Source organism: Calypte anna, chromosome 2 (assembly GCF_003957555.1).
Source record: "Calypte anna isolate BGI_N300 chromosome 2, bCalAnn1_v1.p, whole genome shotgun sequence".
NCBI lineage: Eukaryota > Metazoa > Chordata > Aves > Apodiformes > Trochilidae > Calypte > Calypte anna.
In genome coordinates this window covers 125,435,655-125,448,270 of record NC_044245.1, presented here as the reverse complement: position 1 = coordinate 125,448,270, position 12,616 = coordinate 125,435,655, and the positions used below count along the sequence as shown (strand labels likewise).

Below are 12,616 nucleotides of genomic sequence, written 5' to 3'. Positions count from 1 at the left end.
GTCATTTTGACTTCTGATACTGGCCACCAGAGTGCAAAAAGGTGCTACTCACTTGCTGCCAGCTCTGTATTTCATTATTTCCTCATTTATATCACTAACAATCTGAAGAACTGAAAAATGTCTTTAAAATCAAGCAGTTAACATGAAAAAAAGTGTTTCACATAGGAAATTCTGCTGAAATACTTTTGCTAAGGAAAAGCATGACTACTTCAGAGACAACTGCCTTAAGATATCAAATGATGGACAACCTCACACATTCCTGTGTCCTGCTACTACGTGTTAGCAAAATTTCATGGATCTAATATGTACGTGTATTAATTTTGGCCACTAATCTTACCTACCCGACTAAGGAGATAATATCTGCCAAGTATGTTTTTTACTTCCAGGCTGTTCTGTATCTTTGTGTGATTTCTGATAACCAAATAAATAAGATAATAGACTCATTAAACCGTAATTTCAATCAAGTCAATATCCAGATTTTGTCTGGCTTGCTTGCATCATGGTTAAGTACGCTGTCGTGATCTCACTTTCTGTGAGCTTTGTCAGCAGTGACTGTGGATTTTCTTCCGAAACGTGGAAAGCACAACTGGCTCCGGGACACCGATGCGGTGACCTTTCCCCATTAAGGGCTGCATTCCGGGAAACTCCACCTCTCCGCCTCAGTCACCGACCCCACCACGTTCAGCAGCCGCTTACACTGCGCGCTCCCTCCCCCTTCTCGCTCTCCGTCTCGGTGCTTGCCAAGACGCTTGGCGGCCGCGCAGCGAGGCAGCTTGGCTGAACCGGACCGCTCCGGAGCTGGGACCAGACGCGCGTCCCGTCCCCGCCCCACCCCTGGTGGCGGGAAGAGACCGCCGATGCTGAACACCACCCAACCGGGCCCGGCAGCCGCTCCGCAGCCCACTCCGGGAAGGCGCTGTACGGTCGCTGCAGCGCACACGCCCCTTCCCCGCGGGCTTGAACCCCACTCCCCGGCGCACAGGGCGGGCCGGAGAGCCCGGTCCGGCCTGGGCGGTGCGGGGCGTGCAGTAACCCCTGGGCACACGCATCGCCCTGAACGCCGGAGTGGCGACAGACTCGGAGCTTTCTCGTCGCGCTGGGCTCTTCTCCGGGACCACGGCAGGCCAGCCCGCCCGCCCGCCCTCCCGGTGGAGCCGACGCGTCTGCGTACGGGGCTTCGTACGTTCGTGTGAAGAAGCCGAGCGCTCCTGCAGGGCAGCTGCCCTTCGACAGCCGCTCTCGGCGGCAACTGGCGGGCTGCCGACCCCGGCCGCGGGGCGGCGGCGCGGCAGGGCCGCCCAGGGGGGCCCTCGCCTTTAAGACGCCTATGGGGCGGGGCCATGGTAGATTTCGGCTGAACATTCTGGAGTGGAGGGGAGCGGCGGGGGGCGAGCCGAGCCGAGCCGAGCCGAGCCGAGCCGAGCCGAGCCGAGCCGAGCCGAGCCGAGCCGAGCCGAGCCGAGCCGAGCCGAGCCGAGCCGAGCCAGCCTGCCTCCATCCCGCCTCCATCCCTCCCTCCCTTCCCCGGGAGGAGGTGGAGGGGGAGGAGGCAGAGGAGGAGGAGGCAAAGGAGGGAGGAGAGAGAAAGAGAGGAGGAGGAGGAGGAGGGAGGGGAGGGGAGGGGAGAAGAAGGGAAAGGAGGGAGGACACGGGGAGGCGGTTGCAGCTGCTGGACTGAGAGGAGTCGTGGAGGAGCTGCGGCTGCACTTGGACGCCACATTCCTTCCTGGCGGGACTGGTGGTGAGGATGAGAGAGAGCTGACCCTGCCGCCGCCTGTGCTGTGTGTGAAGTGTCTGCTCCTCCTCCTCCTCCTCCTCCCCTGCTGTGGGTGAACCTGCGCTACGGGCTCTTCACCGACACGGGGAGGGGGTGGTTTGTATATGTGTTTAAGGCAAAGAGAGAGAGAGAGAAAGAAAGAGAGAGACCTTCCATCCACTGAAGCACAGTTCACTATGATCGTACTCGCATTCAGCACTGGAAGCCGGTTGGATTTCGTGTCTCAGTCCAGGGTGTTTTTCTTGCAAACCTTCCTTTGGATTTTATGTGCTACAGTGTGCAAAGCGGAGCAGTATTTCAGTGTGGAGGTAAGATCAGCCGTATGCGTGTGCGAGCCTATGTGCCTTCCCCCCCCCCCTCTCCCCCTCTTCCCCGTGTTTTACATCCCCTAAATAAAATAAAACCAAACAGCCAGCCAGCCATGTCTTCCAGCAGGCAGGGTATATGTCTGTGCTGGCTTTCTTTCCAGCAGCCGGTAGCTAGCTCCCCTCCCTGAGTCCCTGATGGATGCGTTTCGGCCGGAGATCCCGTTACCGGCGGCAGCACAAAGCGCGATGCTGAGGGCGGGAGCGCAGCCCCGGAGCGCAGCCCCTGCCTCCCCCTCTGCCCGGGGGAACCTGGGGCGCAGTGTGTGCACTCAGCTCCCGGGGCAGGCTCTGCGAATATCTTTAATATTGCCGTATTGCTGAGTTTCCTCTGTTTTTTTTTTTTATTATTATTTTTAAAATTTAATTATTTTTTTTAAAGGAGAATGAATGAAAGAGCTTCATAGGGATAGGAGGAAGGAAGCCTGAGATTTTGGCACGTTTCTTTATGGAAGAGTATCTGACCAAAAATAAAAAGGATCTTTATTTTTTTTCCCATTTAAACGTAACAAAAAATAGTTGCCACTAGAAATAGTGAAACAGACGGCATAAAGGTGCAGCTACAGCACAAAAAGTTAGAGGGTGTGGAGGACCAGGAAACAGAATTTTTCCAAGTGGAAAAGAAAATTAAATGTGAGGATACCTAGGTAGGGCAGACCCTAAGAGTTCACAGTGACAGTGAGAATTCAGTGGATATCCATCTACAGTCACTCTTCTCTATACTCCCAGTTTTACCATTTTGGTGCATTTTATTAACTAATATTCCTTTATTGATTTTATCACCTTTGCATATATTCTTTCCTCCCCTTTTTTCCCTTCTATCACATTTGTTCTGCTATGAGCCCTTTTTTTTTTAAATCTGTTTCAGTGTGATACATTTCCCTTTTCCTTTCCCTGTGCATTCAACTTCTTAGTCTTTCCTGTTGTGTGTCTCTTAATTTAATGTGCTTTTCAAACTTCTAAAACACAAATCTGCTTTTATGTTAGATCGCAGTGTCTCTTCTGCCTACTCAAAACTTTCTCCTGCACCCATACATCACCTTCGCTCATTCTTGTTCCTAGTCTCTTTCATCTCTCATGTTCCCACAGTTGTCTGTGAGAAATGAAGTCGGTGTCTTTTCCTCTGTCTTGCATATATGCACACTTGGTTGTTTTCACTCAGTGACACTCATTCTTGCTACTGTATCTGGCAAGACTGCTTCCGCAGATGCTTGTCTGTCCCTGGACTGTCTTCTGTCTAAACTTCTTACCTGTTCTTCTACCCCTTGTGCCTCATGCGGGATCACCTGAAATGTGTTTTTCTTTCCCATGTCTGCTTCCATTCTAGTCTTTCCCTTTGTACAGGCAGCTTCTCTCAGCACATACCATCCTCTCTTCAGCTTAACAGATCACATCCATAGCTTCTCCTTTGGACTCTGGAAAGTATTGTCTTTTTGCTCCTGAAAGTATTGTCCTAAGAAAGCTCCTGATTAGAAACCCTAGTCTTTTCTCTGTCATCTATGCAATAATCACTTTTGTTCCTTTCTTACCACAAATGTACATCTGCTTCTGTTTGATTGTAATCTCTTTGGGGCAGGACTCATGTCTTACACATTTACGTGGTGTGCACCATGCCCTGGAGTACAATTTTGAGACTTACGCTATAGGAATACTAAAGCCTCAAATTTCAGAGTGCACACTGAAGTTTTATCCTTCTTTTGCTCCTGTCCTCAGCTGCCTTCTTTACTGATGAGCAAGAGAAAGCAGCGTGGAAAAGAGGAAGTTGCTCTCTGTCTCCTCTCCAGGCTTCTTCACAGGCTGGCCCCCTGCAGGGTAGAGGGAAGAAATTCCAGCGACAGAACTTTCTCCTCCCACAGTAGTCTGCTTTGCTGGCATCTGGCTCTGCTGGTGAGACGGGCGGCAGATGGAGCTAGTGTGGGAGGAGAAAAAGATTGGTTTAGTCAAGTGGAGTATGAGCAGGAGGCCAACTCCAGTCAGAAGGAGGTTTTATGAGGAAAGAAGGGGAAACACTTTCATTTTTACCACCTCTTCCATATGGAAAACAGCACATTTTGAGGGCAAAGGCAATATGGGTAGCAAGAAACACTGTCGGGTAGATATGAAGTAGTGTGTGTGTGTGTGTGTGTGTGTGTGTATGATGAGGGCACATATTTCTCTCTTCTAAAATATACCATGTCCGGCTCTTACTCCCAGCCCTTCTGAAACAAAATGTTTTGTCATATGTCTTTCTTCATATTTAAGTCTTTGAGCCACAGATTGCAAGGAGCCGGGAGTGTTCCAGGGACACTGTAGTTATTCAAGAACTGCCCTAAAGTACTGGACTTTTCTTGAAGCCACTGCTTTTGACCACTGCCAGTGACATGGTCCTAGGCTAAATGGACTTGAAGTTTTCCCCAGGAACAGTCATTGTCATGTTCACATTGTTTGAATAGTGCTAAAAATGCAACTTTCTTTTTGTTGAGAACAACAAAGGCTAAAAGCATAGGAAATTTGAGGCAAAAGACTTGGCAACAGCACGGATGTATTGTGTTGGACAATCCTTCGTGTCAGCACAAGTGCCTAAAACGGTTGTACTTGATAGTAAATTATAATAATTGACAAATATTCTTATGATATTAAGCATAAATGCACAAAATAGGGTTTGGGAAAGAAGCAGTGTATGTTTAGTTGAATGAAATGCCACTGAACAAATACTTAGGATGGTTGCAAAGCAGGTTTTTTTTGTTGTTGTTGTTCTTTCTTGTCTCCAAATGTAGTGCAGTTAATGCCTGTTAAGCATTATATAATGCAGAGATCATTTTTTTTCCCCTCTTTTTTATGTTGCCTCATTTAACCATGTTTCTGATTGATAAGCAAAATCTGTGTGGTAGTGTTAGATTTTTTGACTTGTTTGTTTCAATGTGGGTTTTTTAGGCTGTGAGCCAGGGCAATTTTTAGGAGAAGGTACTGTAGCTCAAAGTAATTTAATAATGTTATCTTTTCAAAGAAAAGGACAAAGCTGAGGTTTACAAGCTTGCATGAGCATTAGTATTCCTTTGAATTTTGTTGACCCACAGTAGAATTTCTTTTAACCAAACATCTACATGGGTGAAGTCCTCAAGCTTCCTATGATAATTGAGTTGTCAATTCTGAAAAGTACTTATGTATGTGATATTTCATGTAGTAGACATAGGTAATAGGATTCAGATCATACAATTACAGGACTCCGGAGGGGAACACTTGCACTGTATCACTAAGAGCCCTCTGGCAAAGCTGCCTGAGAGATGATTGTAAACTCATCGTGTAACTAAGCATGATGAAGTTTATGGTTCCACATAGTCTAATGGGTGGGAAGATTTCAGCATACTTTTCCAAGTTCACTGGTTATCAGTGGCATTTTTGGAACATTGTTTCTGACATAATGAGAAAAACGAAGGACTAGACTGTTAGTTTGTTCTTCTCAGTGCTGAGCTATTGCTCCAAAACAGTCACATCAGTAAGTGCACTAGTGGAAGTGTATATCCATCAATGCAGAGTTTTAGTACACCAGCAGAGGAGAATACTCATCAGTGAGATATACTGGAATAATAGTCACTAAAAGAACATTTTGAATGTGAAATTGAAGCAAAAACACACAAGAGAATTTGTTACTAAAAATGACAGAGCAATCAACTTCCTCCCCCCACCCCATGTTCCTCAGGACAGTAATACTACCTTGTGTTGCTCAAAGATAAACTCCTTTCCTTGCTATTATTATTGTATTAATATTATATATTGCATGTGTATGGATGATTTTCATGAGTATCATCCAGATAAGATAGGTATGTGTGTGTATATATATATATATATATAAATATGCATATAATTTTTTTTTCCTAAAACCTATTGTATTATTTGAGCTGGTAGTATACTGCAAATTTTTCTTCTTTTGTTATCAATTAGTTTATGTATATATTTAAATACTAAGTACGTATCTTTATTCTACTATAAAATACTTGATATAAAAATGATAAACAATGTCACTATTTTGTTAAGGAAAAAAGAAATAACAACACTTTGGTTAGAAGACAGGATCAGCATGAATCTAGAATAAGATTGGTCTCTGGATTCTAATACTGCCTACTCCTGTGAGCAACTGTGTCAACTGGGTATCTGCATAAAGCCTGTTGAGCAAAGAACTGTTTTTAGAATCACACCTAGTTTCATTGACTGTGATGTGGGAGACACTAGAGACAAAGCATGCTTCATCATTTCTCTCCTTAACTGGCAGTTAAGCTCTGTTTTCCCTCTTCTAATGCTAAATATATAGACTTGAATCCCCAGGGGAGATCTTAAAATTACTTATTTTAGTGTGTGCAGCTCCTTAAAAAAAATGCAGTATTTTCTGTACTCCCCGTTTCAGAGATGGGATAGTTAAATTGCATATTGTCATACAAAATGCAGTAGAATCCAAACTTCAGAAAAATACCATCAGTTTTCTCCATCGTAATAAATATCTGAGAACCCTGTGGTTTTCATTGTTAATAAATTTTACAATTAGCCTCCAGCTCCTGCTGAATGGTAATTCATGACCTTTTCTTCCATAGGCTTTGGGTCTTTTAAGCTTAACAGCAGACCAGTTTAATTCTTCAGCTGGTAATTGAATAAACATTTGGGAGAGGGAAAAATCCTCCAAAAATACCTTTACAAACTTTTCAGCTATTGGACTTGGTTGTCAGGTTTGCAAGCACAGCACAGTATTTTTATATTTTCTTACAATGCAAGCGCAAAACTACAGAGAAGCAGTTAAGGTCATTTTGATATAAATAGTGCCATGTGTCCTGAAAGGACTTTACAAGGTCTTTTGCATTGTTTTCAACTGCAGTCAGCATGCATGATTCTCAGTTATTCAAATTCTTAGTCTCACTCTTGCAGAAGTTATCAACTAAATGAATTGGACTTTTGCTGGAAGAAGACGTTCAAACTATTAGGATGAAGATGAGATATTGAATAAGCTGGTGGAAGTGGTTGGTGGCTGAAATATTAGTCAATTAAAATACACATACAATGGGGCATAATTCCTATTTGATTATTGGGTAAATAACATGACCAATCTTCTGTAAAGGATTCCAGGGATATCAAGATAAGAAAAAGGTTTAGAAAGTTATGTGTGTGACAGACAACAGAACAGTTCTGTCATAGAAGGCAAATAGCTGCTGTATAATGAGCTGGCTGTCATTTCATGAGAAGAAATACATGTGAAGGCTACTAGTTGGCAGAGTGCATTCTCTGCTGTAATTTAAGCAATAATTCCTGTTTACAAAAGTTCCAGTAGATCAATTTCCAGTATGAGATTGTTTTGTGCTACTAATGTTGCAGGGAAGTTTATGGACTCTGTTGCCTGTACTTTGTTCAAAGACAGGTTGCAAAGCTGATTCCAGGGATTACAAGTTCATAACTGACATGTTAGACCTTAGGTTCAAGACATAGCTGTTTACAGTAGTAGTTCATCTTGTTTTCCTATTGCAAATTTTTGACTGTTTAGTGTTTAGGCATTGCAGCTATTAGTGGTTTTTGGTTCTTCAAAAGAAAGCAAATAAAATGGTTAAATGAGATTTATGTAATCACCTTATGTAGTGCAAGATAAACCTACCAGAACATGTATTCCTAATGTTTTCTGACACAGGAACTTACTAAAATAAATATGCGATTTATTGGCCCACCAAAAATCTCTGCACAGGGCCAAGCTCTCCCCCTGCCATTATTCAGAGGCATAATGTAAAACTCCTGCACTCATTGTTTTTTCAGAGTGGAGATACTGTGTACTTTAGCTGGTTTAAGATTTATGCTGCTCTTTGTCAGTTTTATTTGAATCCATCTTGAAAGGTCAGTGCTTGCTCTAGGCACCTCTGCTCTGCTTATGCACTTAGCAAGACTGAGTTATAAGAGTTTGTAAGGATAGAATGTGGTATTATACAGATTTTGAAACATTTCAAGCTGCATCTGTTTCCAGTATTGTAAAGTCTGTCTCAACCTTCTACTTTATGAAATGATCATTTTGTGAAGTTGAACACTGGAGGATTTTTTAAAGGTCTTTAACAGTTTAACTTAAAAAAAAAAATTAAAAAAATAAAAAATAAAAATTAACCTATTAAAATTGATTAATTCTTCTCACCTCTCTGTTTTGGATTCCAGTTTGTAGAAGCTGTTTGCTATCCTCAAACTACACTATTGACCATAAGCTGAAAGAGCAGGCTGAGTCTGTTTAATTTGTTATGTGTGATATGTCAAATGACAGATTGGGTTTCATTCTGTATGAAGACGACCAGGATTAGTGCTGAAAACATGATTTTAGTTGGCACTGAAGTGAATTTGAAAAATAATTGTGATTAGAGCATTAAAGAGAGGTCATGCTATTTGGAACCTTTATTTATTGGTTGCCTGGCAACTGTTCATTCATGTTCCTGCTTATCAGCATTCATTATAAGCATCTTTGCTGTACAATAAGAGCAATTAAGTGGCAACAACTTACTTCTGTGATGAATTCAAATTTACATAAATTACAGAAATACAAAGAAAAATATTTCTGGAGTTTTACTTGTTAACCAAAACTGTTGGTACAATGTTTCTCTACTTATTATCAGCTGGTTTATACCAGCTGAGGAGTTACCTTCGCATCAGCTGGGATCATGATGTTCCTGGCATACCTTTTGAGGTGTTACAGCATATAATTGACTTATGGGATTGTTCAGGTGTTTTTATCATACTGAAAATTTCCAGATCAAGGCTTCAGGGTGTGAGGAGATTTGTCCCCTCTTGATTTTGGTACTTAGCATTAAGCAATCCCACCTCAAGTGCTGAGACTTGGAGCCAGTATTGGAAAAATTAAAACTGTTTTGACAGATAATATGCAGCAGAAGCAGTGAGCCACAATAGTTCTGTGGGGCATTAAAGTCACTTGATGGTTTCTCTCTGTAGAACAATAGCAGTTTCTATTAAGCTGCAAGCAAACATTTATAAAGCTTATTATTTGACAATTGTCTTGCGACTATGGATGAAAAATACTTTGCCTTTTGTATTAATACATTGTGAATTATATCATGATTGACCCTTGTGTGAATAGCAGAATGGAATGGAACAGTTGCACTGTGGAGTGTTTGTAGACAATGTCTCTGTACATTGGGAGGAATATTGGAACAAATTCCTTATGGCTGCATCTTAAAAGAACATCTGTCACTGTAGGGCCAGAGCAGAAGATTTGTCTCTCTGCTCTTACCTCTTGATAGCAGTGGCTTTGCCTCTATACTGGATAGCTCAGCATTTGGGAAAAGGATTTTCCTCTAGGACTCCTGCCCTGGGCTTTGAGCTTCTGATTATATTAACTCACCACTACTTTCCATACCATGCCATGGTTATGGGGGACAAAGTAATGGCTGTAAGAGGAATATTGATTTACATCAGCTTTTCCCACTCACATGACATGTCTGTAATACATGAAGATGCTGTTAAGCATTTTTCCCTTTTATGAAACAACTGAACTGGTTTCACAGTTCTATGGGTAATTTGAAAAGAAATGCTAACCTCAGAAAATCTGGTCTTTAATATTTTTCCTCGTGATCTTGGAGAGAAACAATTGTTTTATTTCATTGGTTCTATTCATTTTTGCTGACATGTAATCACATCTCCACTTACCAATGTGAAATAAAGGTTGGCAAGGGGGTGTCTTTTCTCAGAAAATTACCAGCTGAAAGGCAGATGGAAAATTATTTATTTCTTTAAAAAGTAGATAGCAAAACAGAAAAACAAGCCTCTCTTTCAAGAAAAGGAAAATCCTGCCTTTAAATGTATCAGTGGATATTTACAAAGTGTACCAAAGAAGAAATTTTTTCCTTTTCGTTCTGCATCTGGAATTGAAGGTGGTGATCCTGTCATATTTTTCTTTCTTACCTCAGACCTTGGTTGTGTGATGCTCTTCTGGTAAATTGCTTTGACCCACTGTCTTTGCAGAGAAATTGACAGATTGTGTTTGTCTACATGTCAGGGTTTACATGCTGTACAGAATAGTAATAATACATTTAATTTTAAGTAAAATAAATGATCTGTCTTCCACAAAACAAAATTTATTATTAGTAGTAGAAGTAATAGCAGTATATTGCTAACTCTACAGCATGGCTTTGGTCTTGGTGAGTGAAGCTTTTTTATCCTCTTATTACTTCTATGTATTTTTAAAAATTAAAAAACCCTGCTGGATTCTTATACTTTTCTCCTTCAGTACTCATACATGGAATGTCAGCTTTGGAGAAGTCTTTATGATGTCTTTCTCTGTTGCATGTATTTTTAAATACGTAGGAAAAAGGAGGCCATGTTAATAAGGAACTGAGGCATTGTCAAGAACAACAGAAATGTTGTAAAAGAGCCAGGGCTATATCTTTATCATTCATTTGTCTCAGGACTGTTTCACTTTTTTCATAAAATATGAATACAGCATTTCAGTTTGATCATCTGTGTAATCATTCAAGTGGTGAACATGTTCCAGGAAGAGGCACCAGAGCAGAAAAGGTGAAAAGAATGTCTATAACACTTCAAAATAATACTTTAAAAATAATTCCCTTGATAGGGAATACTGTCAGTAGGATTTCTGGGTGCCATTAGATTACTGAAGATAGTGTATCACATTCCCTTTCAGAGATGAGTAAGATGACTTTTGTTACCCAAACATGAAAACAAATAGTCTACTTAAAATGTATTTAAAGAAATGTAAGAGTCTTAACAATTAAAATGATTCTGGATCAGACTGTAAATATTAAAAAATGCAGAATTACAAACTGTTCTATTATTAATGAATGTACTATTACATAAGTAAATTTTGTTCCACAAGCATTCATGTTACCTTGCTATCAAAGTAGCTAAATTCCTTTTTTATTTGAGTATTTGTGGATTTTTGTGAAATACAATAAAAGATTTGCCTTTCACAGCTCCAGGTATTAATGTTTTTTGTTAGACACCACTAATAGCCAGATGTGTTGCTCACATACCTCTGGATGTTTAAAAGCTAGTGGTGGGAGCATGAGACACGGGGGAAATCAGATTTGCCATGCTGACATGTTAGGTATGATTGAAGGGGAAACTGAATCTTGTTCTTCAGTTTTCCTGTGCCATGAGTTTTCCTTCCTTCCTTCCTTCCTTCCTTCCTTCCTTCCTTCCTTCCTTCCTTCCTTCCTTCCTTCCTTCCTTCCTTCCTTCCTTCCTTCCTGCCTTCCTGCCTTCCTGCCTTCCTGCCTTCCTGCCTTCCTGCCTTCCTGCCTTCCTGCCTTCCTGCCTTCCTGCCTTCCTGCCTTCCTGCCTTCCTGCCTTCCTGCCTTCCTTCCTGCCTTCCTTCCTGCCTTCCTTCCTGCCTCCCTGCCTCCCTGCCTCCCTGCCTCCCTGCCTCCCTCCCTCCCTCCCTCCCTCCCTCCCTCCCTCCCTCCCTCCCTCCCTCCCTCCCTCCCTCCCTTCCTCCCTCCCTTCTTTCCTTTTCCTTCCTTCTTTCTTTTTGCCTCCTTAATTTTCCTTGCTTCTTTCTTTTCTCTTGTTTTCATTTCTTTTTCTACTTCCTTTCCCTCCCTCCCTTGACCCCATCTGCTCCTCCTCCTACCCATTGCCTACAGCCAAGGAAAATCATCAGTCATTGTTGAACCACAGAATTGGACATATGAAAGATGGCAAAGATTTATCAAGAGCCTATTCCTCTGCCAGTGCAGGATTGCTAACTATTGTGTATTTCCTGGAGTTTTGTCAAGTCGAGTTTTAAAATCTACAGTGGCAGGACTTCCAAAACTTGAAAAAACAAAACAAAACAAAACAAAACCCCCTAAGAACCTCAACAACTGGTAACAGTACAGTAGGAAAAACTGCCCTATAAGTGTTATTTTCAATAGACCTTTCCTTTGGCTACTGGCAATGCTTTGAATAATTTGAATCACACAATAATGAATGGTTTGGATTGGAATGCACCTGAAAGAACATCTATTTCCAGTCCCCCTGAATGGGCAGGAACACCTTCCATAAGACCAGGTTTCTCAAAGCCCCATCCAACCTGTCCTCTACTTCCAGGGAGGGGCCATCCACAGCTTCCCTGGGCAACCTGTACTGCTGTCTCACTACCCTCACAGTAAAGAATTGCTTCCTAGTATCTCATGTAAATTTACCCTCTTTCAATTTGAAACTGTCCCCCCTTGTCTTGTCACTACATGCTCTTGTAAAAAAGTTTCTCTTCTAGCTTTTCTTTTGGCCCCCTTGATGTACTAGAAGGGTGCTTTGAGGCATCTTCAAAGCCTTCTTTTGTCCAGGCTAAACAACGTGCTCAATCCGTCTTTATAGCAGAGGTGCTCCAGCCCTCTGATCACCTTTATGGCCCTTCTCTGGGCTCACTCCAAGATCTTCATGTCCTTTTTGTGTTGGGGGCTCCAGAACTGGACACAGTACTCCAGGTAGGGTCTTCTGAGATAATCTGGCCATGCTGCTTTTGATGCAGCCC

The 12,616-nt window shown here is 42.1% G+C and overlaps 1 protein-coding gene across 1 annotated transcript in view; it reads left to right on the top strand.

The window, feature by feature from the left end:
* Positions 1–1,755: 1,755 nt before the first annotated feature.
* The window catches only part of MMP16 (matrix metallopeptidase 16), a 166,267-nt gene continuing 155,406 nt past the window's right edge, over positions 1,756–12,616 (top strand). The window contains exon 1 of the mRNA XM_030445245.1: positions 1,756–2,085. Within this exon, the coding sequence (XP_030301105.1) occupies positions 1,882–2,085 (204 nt within the window). The 5' untranslated portion in view covers positions 1,756–1,881. The remainder of the gene's footprint in view (positions 2,086–12,616) is intronic.